The sequence below is a fragment of the Semicossyphus pulcher genome, unplaced genomic scaffold (assembly GCF_022749685.1).
Source record: "Semicossyphus pulcher isolate SPU_LCO1_2020_fin unplaced genomic scaffold, fSemPul1.0.p SCAF_16, whole genome shotgun sequence".
Lineage (NCBI taxonomy): Eukaryota > Metazoa > Chordata > Actinopteri > Labriformes > Labridae > Semicossyphus > Semicossyphus pulcher.
In genome coordinates, this window is record NW_027211670.1 from 11,252,596 (window position 1) to 11,267,641 (window position 15,046).

The 15,046-nt window shown below is 40.1% G+C and overlaps 2 protein-coding genes across 2 annotated transcripts; one reads left to right on the forward strand and one right to left on the reverse strand.

The window, feature by feature from the left end:
* Window positions 1-1,094: 1,094 nt before the first annotated feature.
* On the reverse strand, window positions 1,095-3,574 carry lyrm1 (LYR motif containing 1). Its single transcript, XM_069664965.1, has 5 exons — window positions 3,494-3,574; window positions 2,370-2,551; window positions 2,205-2,265; window positions 1,649-1,680; window positions 1,095-1,561 (listed from the first exon to the last, which is right to left on the reverse strand). The coding sequence occupies exons 2-5, from the start codon at window positions 2,526-2,528 to the stop codon at window positions 1,448-1,450; spliced, it is 366 nt and encodes a 121-aa protein (XP_069521066.1). The 5' UTR covers window positions 2,529-2,551; window positions 3,494-3,574; the 3' UTR covers window positions 1,095-1,447.
* A 1,295-nt stretch (window positions 3,575-4,869) lies between these two features.
* Window positions 4,870-14,600, forward strand: dcun1d3 (defective in cullin neddylation 1 domain containing 3). The gene is made up of 5 exons (XM_069664584.1): window positions 4,870-5,184; window positions 6,281-6,363; window positions 8,139-8,192; window positions 8,349-8,902; window positions 12,661-14,600. The coding sequence occupies exons 4-5, from the start codon at window positions 8,460-8,462 to the stop codon at window positions 13,202-13,204; spliced, it is 987 nt and encodes a 328-aa protein (XP_069520685.1). The 5' UTR covers window positions 4,870-5,184; window positions 6,281-6,363; window positions 8,139-8,192; window positions 8,349-8,459; the 3' UTR covers window positions 13,205-14,600.
* Window positions 14,601-15,046: the final 446 nt, after the last annotated feature.

A 15,046-nucleotide genomic window follows, 5' to 3' on the forward strand; every position in this document is an offset into this window, starting at 1 on the left:
GCCCTTTTCTTGGAAAAAATGATGACTAATATTTGAGATTAAATTACAGTTTTTTTAAATAGCCATTCAAAATAACAGGAAACTCTTTAGTAATTGAATTATGCACAATAAAGAGCCAAATGGTTTTTTTTTTATCTGTGCTGCCACCTTATATGTGTTCACATATTTAATCTGCCTATCAGCGATAATGTCCATAAACAGAATGTGGCTGGTACATGCACACTATTTAAACCACCATTTAAACCATAAGGAACAGTATCAAAAAGCTTACAACCATTTATCCACCAGGGCTGAATGACATGACGATGAACTGCACGTGGATACTACATCACGCTCCTGCCTGCCCTCCTCTCGGGTGGAGCATGTCAGGTTGGTGGAAATCCAGCAGGTCAGCTGGTGCTCTCTTTCAGCAGCATCATCAATATATGATGACGGGCAAGGGGCCAAAAATATGCGAGTCTCATTCCTATTGTCCATCAGTTAAGGCAGTTTTACTCTGAAGAATAAACTCCCAATATGAAGTTGACAGCTACATATGACGTACGTACAGCCTCCTCGGATTCTACTGGGGTGAATATTGTTTTTTACAAAGCAGATATGGGGGAAAAAAAGATGCTTACAAGAATATGTTTGACATTAGGATTGAGTCTAAAACTTGTTCCCTTTTAAACAAACAGGTGAATAGATAACAAAGCAGACGTTTTGTGTTGAATAACCCTTTAAGCCACAATATATCATAGACTTTATCTCCACCTTTTCACTCTGTACTTCTGCCTCATTCCACAGAATTTACACACATTTCCATTTCCCTTTTTATCACCTCTTTGTTCCCGTTTTTTTATGCCTTCCTGTAAAGCACTCATGTAGTCATTGCTCCATGTGCTTGTCTCTGATAAGAAAAAGCCCTGTACAGTAAAAGGTCCTCCTCCTGACTCTGATGTTCCTCTTCAGAGTTTTTCAGAAGTTCAAAGGAATTTTTGTAAACCATTGAACCATAGAACTGTGTCCTAACTTCCTCCATGCTGCGGCTGTAATATGTGGGGTATATTTCATTATCTTATTAAACAGAATCGGGACAATATTATTATGGGATGGTTGTTAATGTAACTTTATTAGCTTCCTCTGAGACATCAGCCTTTATCTCATTATAACTCCATTGGATGTAAAAAGAATGTTTTCACAATAATCTTTACAGAAAAAATAAATAAAATAAACATCTTATCTTACAAGTCATTCCACACTGACGGGCCTCCCAAGCTGAACAGAAGCTGACACTCAGTTAACGGTGAAAAAAATAACAATTAAAAAATTGGCTTTCTCCTGAATGACGGTTGTTCTTGCATCATTGAGTGCTTGCGCCAATTCAGCCGCTGAGATCAGCTTGTGCACTCTGGTTTCCTGTCCTTGGTAACTTGAACACTCTGGCGAGGAGTGAGGATATCGTGCATCAGGTCTCGTCATGTGACTGTAAGTAAATTGGCTTGGCCTGCTTCCTCAGGCGCTGCTGCGCCCGCAGCTTCCTGCCTTTCTGAGTCGCCAGGCCCAGTGGTGGAAGGTACGACTGTGGGGATATTCAGAGAAGAAAATAACTGAATACCATTTCTCATCAACACAGTCAATAGAAAAATGTGTCCAATATGTTACTTACAGCTCTTGGATATGGGTTCCTGTAATGTAGACCTGTGAAACAAAATCATGATGTCAACAGGAAACAGATGATTTCAGATCCTATTTGTGTCATTAGAGACAGTTTCTTTTCATAACTAACGAAACACCTCCTGCTCATGTTTTGGTTTTGATTTGATTTTTTTTCTGTTGAAACATTCAGACCAGTAGGTCAATGTTTACACCTCTGCTGCTTCTGCAGAAACACTCAAGACCTTCAGCTGAACTTCCTCAGTCACTCAGGGGGAAACGCTTATCACACTGTGCTAGATCTTACTCCTGTTATAAAAGGCGACCAAAAATAACACTGCAATCACTGTCAGAGATTTGCATCAGCATCATTCACTTTATAAAATTAATGTTGGTGAAGTCATCATTTTACACATTTCATAATATAAAAACTACAAGAACTTAGAATACATACAGTTTCAAAAAGACAAAACATGGAAAGGTTGGTATTACTGCGACTGTGCTGCTCACCTGAGTAGGATAAGGATTAGTCAAGACTTATGTAAGGAAACTCATGGCCCCACTCTTACCTATTTCTATCCTTGCTTCACATTCTTCTATACACTTCTTTATTGATTCTTGATCTGCGAGCTGAAAAGATGAACACAGAAGAAAAGGTTACTCCTACAAACTACTATAACTACTATATATTTTTCAAATCTTTAAAGTTTAAAGTATTATTCTGTTGTCTGCACCTGCTGGTTCTGTCTGAATAGAGTGCGGGCCTCCTGCAGGATGTATTTCCTTTCTGTGTCTGTGTCACCTGTGACTCCGCTCTGTGCCTGCCAGGTTCGAGCGATGCGAAACACTCGCATGTACAGGGACAACACCGTCCTGCGAGTGGAGGCTGTCATCTGGGCTCAAAAACAGCAGTTACCTGCGCAATAAAGCAATTTATGTATTACAATAAATGTAATCAGTTTTTATACATTTTTGTAAGCCAGATTTGTGGCAGTACAATAATGATAATACTCATCTAACAGTAAACTTAATCAGTCACTTTGGTAATGTATCTGTCTGTACTTAGGGACACTGTATCACACAGTAGGCCTCGATTATAATAATTGGCTGGACTCCACTTAAACGTATGACCAAGTCACAGGGAAAAAAAGAAGAATAAACAACCTTCTGTTGTTTCAATGGTCTGGTTGATCTGCTATGCAGAGGCAAAAAAACTTGGCCCTAGTTAATAAGATTTTAGTACATTGTGTATGTATGCTAGCACATCAAAGTTCCCATTTAGTGATTTGATTTAACAAAACTTAATTCAAATTAGTGCATCATTTGAGCAAAACATATAGACAGAAAATAATGGTCTACAATAAAACCTAATAATTCCAGAACTGCCACATTTTAAGTTGTTATTATCATTATAAACTTTTACAACATTAAAATTAATCACATAATTCCAGTTGATAATCACTGAACCGAAGACATTTTGAGGCAGTTCCTCGCTTTAGCCGAGAGTTCTCATAACCCAACACTGGATGTCACTATTACCAACACATGACTGTACTCCAAACACAACATTAAGTAACGATGACTGTCTGAAAGGTATATATAATATTATCCGGCATGTACTGAATGTAAAGGAAAGAATAACGCCATTTGAGCATTTGTATTCATTCCCAAACAGAAAAACAAAAGGCAACACTTCGGGCATCACTTGTCAACATTAAGCTAGCTATAATGGAGCCCTAATAGATTCTGCTGTTAAGAACAGAGATTAAATTAAAAATCGTCATTCACATTACCGACTTTCATTACCGTTATCGCTCCTTACGTTTTACAATTATCTAATAATAAAAACATGACCTACCGACAGTCTTTGAAGAAGAGGCTAGCTCGACAGAAGCTGTGGCTAGGACAGCAGAAACACATTTGTCGCCTGATGTTGACGCGTCACCGAAACTGGCTTCCAAACAGGCATGTAGCAAAGGGGAAAAAACACACGCACACACACACAAAACATAAAACGTTTAAGTCATGAAGCTTGAGTTTTATCTATTTAAGGTAGAAGCAACATTTTTTTAGTTTTTTCGTATAGATCTGGTCTTTTACATTTAAGGCGAGTTTCAAAGGGCTTTTAAATCATTTTCTAGCGTTAAACATTATTCAAGTGTCACTCAAAATATCATCAATAAAATGTATGCACCAATAAATGTTTTGATACTGATTATCCATCTGGGTTGTGTTGTTGTATCTGCAAGCACATTACTTGTATAAAATAAAAGATGAGTCTTTTTATTATTATTATTATTATTATTAAACACAAAGAAAAGTACATAACATGTTAAGGAAGATCAGCACAAATGTACAGTGTGTTAATTAATACAAATAGCTATTACAAACTATAGAAGATATAGGTAAGAGACATTAAAACAGCAAGGATTTCGATATAGATAGAGTTTTTGGCCTGTCCGTTCATTTTTTCCAAGTATCTCACTGACTTAAAGTAGTTGTTAAAATAATTTAAGAACACTGAAAAAGAGGTGTTCTAATTTTTCAACTTACAAGTGTGAATATGATATTTTCCCCAAATAATTCTAAAATTAACAATATCAAAAAATGTGATATTCAGATTATCCATTATATATATATATATATATATATATATATATATATATATATATATATATATATATATATATAACTAAGACTAAAACTGAAACTGACACGAACTGAAACTAAATAGAATTGCAGGTAAAATCAGCTTACCTTTCGTTTTCCCCCTCGATTCACACTGTGGTTGCTATAGCTACCACTTTGACATCCTCTGTTTGACTTCTCGAGAGACAGTAACACAAAATAATACTAATAAAAATGCCAAGTAAAAATCATATTTGATGTCATGCGTTCTTTCACCCTACCCTTTTCAGCTTCTTCAAATCAAGGCTTTCCTCTTAATACCTGAAAAACTGAAACTAACACGAAAAACTAAACTAAAACCATTCATTTCCTTAAAATTAAAATAAATTAAATAAAATTACTTTTGAACTCGTAAAACTAACTAAAACTAAAGTTAAATCAAAAACCAAAATGAAAGACTAAATAAAAATAAGAACTAATGAAAATTTAAAAGCTATAATAACTCTGGTGTCTCATCGTCGCTGAGAGGAGGATCAGCTGTTGGTCACTCGTCGGCGGAAGTGATGCAGGATGCCCACAGTGTAGCTTCACTCAATGACTAACAGGAGGAAGCACAAAGAAACTGACTGCTTAAGCTCGAGATGTTCTTTTATCTCCCTCCATAGATCTAACATAGTTCAAAATGAAGCACACCCTGGTTGCTAGTTTTTAATTTATTTTTTAACAAAGCGGATTAATTTCGACATTGATGTGGAAGTTTGTTTTAGCTGCTAGCTAACTAGTTAGCTTATCAGTCTGAGTGAACGCGACGAGTTTCCTCAGTTTATACGCTACCTTGGAAAACTTAAAGACTACTCAATTTGTACTGGCACACCTAAAGCGATGCACTCTCAGTTCAACACGGAAGAATTTCTCAAAAAGGTAAGTTTCTTTAGGAGAATAATCAAAGTGTTTCTCGGTGTTTTAATCGAAAGAGCTAGCTTAGCCGATAGCTAACTTTTAGTTAACCGAGCTGATGCTAGCTAGCTATGGCGACGTCGTCCGGGCCAGTCAGTTTTGATGTAAATGGCCCGGTGGCGGTGATGTCTTGTCAATCTATAATGGCATAACAACAAGTAATATCTGAATTCATGAATGGTTGAAATTGCTTGGCGTAAAAGGTTACCAACGCCTTATTTACATTACATTTTTGGGTGTTGTGCATGTGCTGTTAAGCTCACTTGATCCTGTGTGTGCTACTTCCCAACATAACTCGGTAAAAACAACATTAATGCCAGCAAATGTTAGTTAAGATAAGCTATCTAACTTAACTGAGGCTATGGGTTGTCAACAGTGTTGTAAATATAACGCTTTCGTAATTTACCTAAACTTTATTATAGCGGACAGTTTAGGGGCTAACAATATTGCTTAGTTGATCTACTGTTATTGGCTAACCTAGCATGTTAGCTTGTTGAGGATGATAATTATATACTCTGATTGATAATGCCACCAGACGTCCATCAGATGTTTTCTAGCTGAAGTTATTCAGAATGAGCCAGTGAGGTATTTGCCTCGACATGCCCCGAGCAATGATCAACACAGTCGATTCTGTTTATACAGTTTATTCATTCATGTTACACCAGAAGTCCTGGCTTAACAACATTTAAGATCTCAGCTCAAGGTGAAAGTTGTTTTCAGAAGTAACTAGAAGTAGGGTTTTTTAAACGGAGTTTATGAGTAGTAGTTCAGAACAAAGCGTGTCTGTGCCCTGTGAGAGGTCTGTCACTGGACACCTCACCTCCTCAGCCCCAGCAGCATAGCCTAACTTCACACTGCATAATACATTTTAAGTCCAAAATCGTTAAAACCATCTTTTCTGTAGTTGTAAATCACGATTTGACTAATCCTTCACTAAGACAAACTTTTTGTTTTGCTCAAATGACATATTCATAGACTATTGACAAAAATAGCCCTTCAGGTTTGGGTATGATGAGCTATCACTTTCTGCTTATGATGACAAGATTATGTGTCTTTTCAGCATTGCAGATGTCAAGGTCACAATGATGGAGCTGAATAGAAAGACACTCTGATCCGTGGCCAATGCCATCTGAGGGACTCTGTGTAAGTAATATCCTGACAAGCTACTCGAACAGTTATCAAACACACTTGTACTTTTTATGTGTAAAGATGTGACTGAAAAATTGTGAATTGCAATTATATGTACATTAAAAGTAACCTGCTTTGAGAGTTGTGGGTCGATAGAAGTCAGATAATGCTGTATAACATGTTTTGTTAGTATGATTACTGTAGACTCCAGTTTAAACACACTTTGTTCAGGCATAAGATTTTTACATTTTACATGTTTTGCTTAGAGTTGTTCCTTTACTGATTCCATTATCAGAAATGCCTCCGAAACAGCCTCAGATTGTTTTGGGGGATCGGTGCGTACGGCAGTTAATAAACCGCTTGATGCCATCATTTTTTGGCCTTGAAAATATTGACTTTTTCTATCTCCAAAACAGTAGCCTACACAGCGATAATATATATGATGGCTGCCACTAGCAACTACTATGTTAGAGGATCACAAAATAACTGATTATAGGTTATCATGTGAGGCTTTAATTGATTCAATTAAAAGTTAATGTTACAATATCATTTAGCACACGCTTTTGTCCAAAGCGACGTACATCTGAGAGTTAAGATATTAAACTCGTAAAAACACACAAAACACCCCTGAAATTTTCTAACCGCAGTGAAACACTAAAGCCTCCTTGCTGTTCGGTGGTAAAAGCGTGCTGTGGTGCCACATGCACGCATTGGTGCGCATCGTTTGCCTTCTTCCTCCCGCAGCTACCCATACCGGCCTTTTTACCAGCTTTCTCGGACCTAGGTTCAGTTTCAGTTTACTTTTTCTTCCACTCTCTTGAGAATTGTCTCACTGCTGCATCTCCTGATTTTTGTCCTGTAAACTTGAAACCTGACAGCATTCAGGTCCTACTGTTTTCTCCGCGCTGCCACAGCGACCTGTAAATGTGGCGTGTAAGTGAAGGGGAAAAAACGTTTCATTAAGTTTTCACGATTTATTTTAGTTTCACTTAATTTATTGAACCTGGGATTTTAAGTAGGCAAGCTATAAGGTCTATGATACTTAAAAAAACGTGACGGTCACTGGGTCCACCCCCGCGATTGGCGTCACATAACCGCGGTCATGCGCTTGCTGTCACAGCCCTAATATTGGCTCATGTTTTGTTCTGCTCACTAAGTTCTTGTTCTCAAGTTATTTAATTTTCTGGTCACAACTGTAGTCAGTCACCACTTTGAAAAAGTTCCAACAGCAGTGTTACGTTTCAGCACGACATTTCTCCCCCTCTTTTCCATGCATGCTGTGTAACTTGTAAAAGAGAACACACGACCAAGTAATCAGGTACTTTTAGTTTCTGAAACATTTGCTCAGTCGGTGTAAATGTAATGTAATTCATATAAAGTTTTTGCCGTTTTTAATGGCAGCCATAGCAACTTCACATTCTTAGTCCATCACTGCTGGTAAAGTAAATTGTTCTTTTCTGTAACTGAATTTTGTGGTGAAGGTTCTGGCAGTATATGTGCATTTCAGATAACAGGCAAAGACTAAACATAGAGTTGTGGACAATTTGTGTGTTCACAGGATCATCATGAAAGAAAGTCAGCTCAGGTTGATCATCAGATAAATGTACGCAAATATAGTCATATTTAATGGCTCAAAGGAAACCTACAATAGGGCTTAATTAAGTTATCCTCTGTAGCTGTCTGTGGTTACAACTGATGTTTTTCTCTAATGTATTCTGCGGTGGTTTCTATGGTTATCTCATTGTCTCTATACATCTAAACTGTTGCTTTCTCTGATGTTTCCCTTAAAGCGTTTTTAAGTCTGGCAGTGGAAGCTGGATCTGGATCGTGGCAAATTGGCAAAGGTAACTTCCTGACCTTCAAAAATCCTCATAGTTTGATTCCCCTCGACTAGTAGCCACAGAAATGTGAATCTTGACCTTTCCACTTTGAGCAAGACTGCCTCAGTTTACACCTGCACTCTGTGATAATTCACATTTTCGCATTGTTCTTCACCCCAGGCCTGAGGGTATGTTGAGACGTCTCGATAGACCAGAGCAGAGGCGTCCAGGTGGTTCCGACGGGGACTGAAGGTGAGGAGGAAAGACAGACGAGGGACCAGGGAGGACGACATGGGCCAGTGTGTCACCAAGTGTAAGAACCCGACGTCCTCGCTCGGCAGCAAGAGTGGAGACAAGGAGAGCGGCTCAAAGTCCCACCACAAGAAAGGAGGCGGTTCTGGTGGTGGGGGCCACAAAGAGGAGTCCAGCGCCCCATGTAGCAAAGCCACCAGCGAGCTGTCGAATGGCACCAAGGCCTTGGAGGTTACAGTGGAGACGCCCGTCATCCCCGCATTGATGGGGGAATTGCGCAAGGACGAGAGTCTGGATGGAGACGGGCTGTCTTTGACGCGCATTGAGGAGCTGTTTTGCTGCTACAAGGACGAGCAGGAGGACGCTATCTTGGAGGAAGGCATGGAGAGCTTTTGTAACGACCTGTGTGTGGACCCAGCAGAGTTTCGTGTGCTGGTTCTTGCCTGGAAGTTTCAAGCAGCTACCATGTGCAAGTTTACAAGGTAAGGTGGAGTTCTGGGGAATGGGGCGTGTATGGTCGCTGGTATTTGTTGATCAGGATGAACTAGCATAACTACTACAAGCTTCTATAGGTGACTGATGACTAAGGATGCTAAAAAACCAAGATGTTCCAGATGACTTAAAACACAGTTTCATTAGTGCTGTCCCTATTTGAATGCTAAGATGCTGTTTCAAGAATCTTCAGACACTTGTGGACAGAAGCATCTTTCATACCATTTAACCGCAACATCCACTGATAAATTTCATCACATCATTCTTTCTACCCTTGTTCCCTGATTTTATCTCAACTGCCAGTACTGTACTGTCTACTGAAAATAGAAGGAAGTCATTTCTCACCTCAACATAATGTGATGTTTTTAATGAACAAAGTTATCCCAATGAATCCTGAAGACGTGCTTCATGAAACTAGGTCTTCCCCTTACTTCCTAAGAAGTAAAATCATTATAACTATTACTTAAAATAATCAGTGCATCAGTGTTGAGTCCGATGTGTACTGTGACTCATTAATTTTTTTCACACCAGCTACAAAACTCCACTGCACTTTGTGTCTTTTTAAGTGACATTTTCCAAGTACAAGCACAATATAACACTTTATTATAAAGGTTTTTTTTAAACACATTTCTAAGGTAGGTTTTTTCTTCTTCTGGTGTTTGCAATGTCAGGGCGCCTCTTGCATGTTTTAAGGAAACGAAACCCCTCTTCCTGACAAGGAGCCCAATACAAGACTTCCTGTGTTTGTGTTAATGAACAATCAATTAATTAAACATTAGAGTATCCCAAGAAAATTGAAGTATAGAGGTTTGTGTCCACTAGCTGCATTTTTTTGCACTGGCAGCGCCCACAACGTCACCTTCAGAGCGATTCTCACCAGCACTTACTGTTGCTAGGTTATGAAAGTTGTCTGGCTTTTATTCAAGGAAAATTTAACAAAGAAAGATAAAAACTTCTGAAGGCCCGCCCCTTCTTGGTTTTATGAAAGGTGCCTGGGACTCCCATCACAACCGGGCCGTGAATCGCTCACTAGGTTCTTCCCCTCAGTAGTCCCCCGGTGGTAGAATGAGTCACCACACTCCATTCTGTCCGCAGGGTCACTTTCACCTTTAAGAAGAAGCTAAAGACCCAGCTCATGAACACCTCTGCACTTAATGATAATGATGCTATTGATGATGATGTCATTGAGGGTCTTATTGATGTTTATGAGAATATTCATATGATGACTATATTGACCTTGTTGATGTTGTTGATGATCATTTAAAAAAACGCCCTGTGCACTGCCTGTCAGCACAATGACTATATTTAAAAATGGACAACATGCTGCCCTCATAGTACAGAATAATGCCAAAACAAAATAGACCCAGTGATAAGCGCTGTCATCTTGCGATGGTGCCGTCATTTAAAGACAGATGGCCTTTCTCATTTCTCTATTTTGTGACTCCTCGTCTCCTCGCTCCTCGCTCCTCCTGCCTGTGACCCGGAAATCAGTCTCAGCACGCCATCTTGAAGGATGTCTCAATTCATAAAATGCATCTGGAGGAGAGAGGATCGAGGAGGTTTGCCGGAGGAGCTTTGAGCGAGGATACACCGGTGTATCCTTTGCAGAAGTCTTTTCGGCACCGTGACCTGCTGCATATCTCTGCTCCTGGGACACCTGTTCCGTCTGAGCAGGTATTCTCCGCGGTGTGTCTCACATTTAACAGAGGGCGCACCAGACTAACCCACAGCATGTCCACATGTTGCTATGTCTTCAGTTAATATCTGTGGGCATGATTGTTGGTGCCACGTAGTTATGCTTGAGGATTATAATAAATGTACCTCTTATTTGTGTGAGTGTGTGTGTTAAATGAAAAAATAAACATGTATGACATCCGTACATTCACGTGACATTATGCCACGTTGTGAAGTGAATTAAAAGTAACTTGTCATAAACACTGTTCTGCTGACAGATCATAAAAAACAGCAGGCTTTAACAAAATAGACAGATGATGCAGCTGTGCCACACATCATATTTAATTGACGTCGCTTTTAAATGACGGCTCTGAAGCAGGGATGTCTCATGTTGTTAAATGTCTGTTGCCTCGACTCCTCTCTCCTTGTGTCTCTTCCTCACCTCCTCCGCTTGCATCTCTGGTGGGAGGGACTAAGCCGCGAGGAGAGGAGTCGAGGAAAGGACTCGAGGAGGTACAAACTGAGAAAAGAGAAGAGCCTAGAGTCTGCGCAGTAGAGATCAGCGGGTGGCGCCGCCATAGCCACTTCCGCTAACCAAAACACACACTTAAATGACCAAAAAAACAGCAAAGGTCCCGCACGGTGGCGTGTTTAACAGCAGAGCAGCTTCTCGGGTTGGTCTGAAGCAGACGTTGACACATATGGAAACTTCAATGACTGTAGTGATTGTTTTAGTTAAGTGTCTTTTCGCGGATCGCTGTCAATCATCCTTTTCACAGCATCAATTAACTAATTAAAAATAAACTTCAGAAAAAAGAACACTTGGACGTAAATCAGCATGATAAGAACTAACTATAATGACAGGATGTTTGATGAAAAATGTATTTGACGTGTATTTTGATTTAATAGTTTGACTCATGTCCCATCTGTTAACATGGAGGAGGCGGGCTTTATGACCTATACTGCAGCCAGTCAGCAGGGGGCGGTAGACATGTTTTGGTTTCACTTTTAGGGAGCTGTCATGTTGTCCAGCTTTTTATACAGTCTATGGTGGGAGCTTGAAGCTTGAAGCTGTTTGTTAGCACTTACTGACTTCGTTCCCTCCTGTCTTGATCGTTGCTTGTGTTGTATTAAGTCTCGGATGTACGTCGCTTTGGACAAAAGCGTCTGCTGAATGAAATTTTAACGTTTTTGCAACACTTGCATCTGAGAGTGCTGTTAACACAGCAACAAAAAACAGCTGATGCTGAGGCCTCTGAACGCTGAAAATGCTGAACTGCACTGGTTTTGTGTACAAAATAGGCGCTGTTCGTGGACACAGGCCTTCAAGCAGACCAAGAAAGTAAAAGAGAGCTGTCATAAATTTGAACACTTGCGCACTTTTATTCAACAAACAAATCAGCCATAATTAAATAATAATGTTTTTTAATATTTAGATTAGTTATTGCCTGACACCAAAATATTGCGTAGCTTGATGCCTGTTAACTTCATCTCTACCCACAGAGGCGAGTTCTCTTCCCTGTGCTGTCTGATCTTCTCGTCTTTCTCTGTGAATTGGTTCATCCATCCATCCCACCTCAAACACGTTTTTCAGCAGCTCAACCAAACGCCCGCCGCACCCACACAAACAGTTTCCCAGTGTCAGGTAGGGAGGCACACAGGAAATAGATCCTGCTCTGCACTCCCACTCTGCAGCTAGTGTAGGAGATGAATAGAGCGGCCTGCTGTCCGGGTCACTCGTCACTGCTCCCCCTCTCTCATCTGAACTCAGCACTTTTCTATCCAGAGGCTTTGGACTAAACCACACTGGTTACCAACATGTGTCATTGTCAACTGATGCTTACTGAAGCTGTTGACTTTGAACACCTTTAGTTTGGGATGTTACGTTATCTTTTTAAACTCCTCGACTGCAAAAATTAAGTGTAAATAAATAAATAAATGTAGCTATCAGTTGGCTCTGGTGCTGTTCACTTAGCTATGTTGAAAACTTTGCTCTTATCATGTTCAGTATCACTCTGTACTCAGTACACCACTATCACTCTGATATCCGGTTCTGTTTACTTTGTGTCTTCAGGAAGGAGTTCGTTGAGGGCTGCAAGGCCATCCAGGCAGACAGCCTCGAGGGCATCTGCTCGCGTTTCCCCTGCATGATGCTGGATGCACGGGGCGAGGAGAACTTCAAGGACCTGTATCGCTTCACCTTCCAGTTCGGTCTGGACGCTGAGGAGGGACAGCGGTCGCTGCAGCGCGATATCGCCATCGCCCTGTGGCGCCTTGTTTTCACCCAGGACACACCTGGGATCCTGGAGCACTGGCTGGACTTCCTGGGGGAGAACCCCTCAGGTATACGGGGCATCTCAAGGGACACGTGGAACATGTTCCTCAACTTCACCCAGGCCATCGGGCCCGACCTGAGCAACTACAGCGAGGACGAGGCCTGGCCCAGCCTGTTTGACACCTTTGTGGAGTGGGAGCTGGAGCGCAGGAAAAAGGAGGAGGAACAGGCACTGATGGCGAAAGAGGAAGAGGGGATGTGTACTGAGACAGAGTGTTCTCCCAACACAGACAGACTGGAAACAGAGGGAAGCCGCGGCTCACAGACGTGGGGGGGCCACTGACCAGGAAACAAGAAATATTTGTAAGGGAGGGAAGGATATGACTTACACGTGAACTGTGCATCTGTGAATCATTGGATGAATATTAGTATTACAATGACAGCTGTTCATTTCGCTCTCCTTTCCTGTCGGATGGGATTCCTGCTTTGCAACCTTGTTTTTGGTTTTTGAAAGGGCTCTAAGAACTGTTCTGTTTTAAGCACTTCTATTTAAGTTATTGTTTTACTTTTTTCCTCCTCCCATGAGTGTTTTTAGTAATTGGACACGTGGTCCGTTTTAACATAAACCTACCTACCATAACCCAGCAGAGTTAGCTCAACAAAGGCTTGGTTTAAAAAACAGGCGACAGAAAGCCATAATCATTTCCCACATTTATCATATAGACAGGTAATTTTGACCAGGTAACACTGCTGATATGTTCTGTGCAAGAAGGTAGTTAATAATAAATAAGAAGGGAAATTTGGGCAACCTGTGGATATAATTCATTACCAAAACATGAGATTTACAAGGGTCATTGAACTCATCTTGACTGAACTAATCCAGGTGGATTTTATGCTTTTATCTTGCAGTGCTGTGAGGATGAATTAGTTGCACATTTTTTTTGCCTTCACAAGTGTTGGCCTGCAATATCGTGGCAAACAGTAATGATTAACAGGCCGTCACAAGGGCATTCAAATTTTAAGTTTTAATATTCAGATAAAATCCAAGTTGGTTTTCATGGTAACAGACCCACCCTCTCTTCTGCGTTGAGTGTTTTTGAGCGACTTAAGCAGCTGGCTGTGCCCTCTTTTGACCTCTAGCATGAACCATTTTGAAGTCCACCTATTTTCAAGAAGCAGTTAAGTGTATTCAACACAATGATGCTGGCTTTTCTCTGAGATTCCTTGTTGATGTCGTTTTAGGAAATCTGGAACACAACAAATTGGCGAAAGCTAGGTCTTGGTAATTTTCAACAGAACATGCCGTTAACACTGGGCGCCACACAAAGCTTTTATTGTTTACCTGCAGGAGTTAAAGATTTTTCACATCCTTGAACTGCTATACAAAAATAATGTGTGCTGCTGGTGATGGTTGTAATGGATTGCACAAAAACCAATGGCATGCTTCGTTGCTATACATGCAATGCTTTGCAGAGAGATTGATGTCAACCACATTATTTCCATTTAAAACATTTTCCAAACTTTAGATTGATCTTAAGTATAGCCTATGGTGTTTTGAGAAGAGTGAATGAGTATTAACTAGACATGCTGGCTAATCAGGAGTCTGTGATATGGGTCCAGTGTGGTAAGAGGGTGGCCATAACCTGATCTGTTTGGTTTACATCTAAAATTGTTTTATTTCAGACCCCTTTGTCCTTTTTTTATATAAAATGTATTGATTTATAATAAATAAAAACAGTGTTGAACTTTGGAAATTTGTGTGATACTACCTTAAGATTTTTTGTTAACTTTATGCTATGCAGTGCTAACGTGTTCAGCGCAGGGTTATTATAGTACACGAAAACTAAGACTAAAGCTAGCATTAAAAAATAATTTCTTTAACTGATAGAAAAAAATACAATTTTCAAAAAAACTAAACTAAATAAAAACTCCAATGAACAATGCAACACGAACTAAAACTAGATAGAATTGCAGGTAAAATCAGCTTACTTTTCGTTTCCCCCCCTCGATTCGCACCGGTTGCTATAGCTACCACTTTGTGCTTCTCTGTTTGACTTCTAGAGAGACACTGGCCAAATAAAAAGGCCAAATGAAAAACATATTTGATGTCATGCATTCTTTCGTCCTACCCTTTTCAGCTTCTTTAAATCAAGGCTTTCCTCTTAGTACCTGAAAAGCTATACTA

Excerpts from the sequence above, each read along its gene's own strand:
- dcun1d3 (XM_069664584.1), top strand. The coding sequence starts at position 8,460 with ATGGGCCAGTGTGTCACCAAGTGTAAGAACCCGACGTCCTCGCTCGGC. Across the intron at positions 8,903-12,660 it reads ACCATGTGCAAGTTTACAAG|GAAGGAGTTCGTTGAGGGCT; the intron begins GTAAGGTGGAGT and ends TTGTGTCTTCAG.
- lyrm1 (XM_069664965.1), bottom strand. The coding sequence starts at position 2,528 with ATGACAGCCTCCACTCGCAGGACGGTGTTGTCCCTGTACATGCGAGTG. Across the intron at positions 2,266-2,369 it reads TATTCAGACAGAACCAGCAG|CTCGCAGATCAAGAATCAAT; the intron begins GTGCAGACAACA and ends TCATCTTTTCAG. Across the intron at positions 1,562-1,648 it reads GGAACCCATATCCAAGAGCT|TCGTACCTTCCACCACTGGG; the intron begins GTAAGTAACATA and ends ATATCCCCACAG.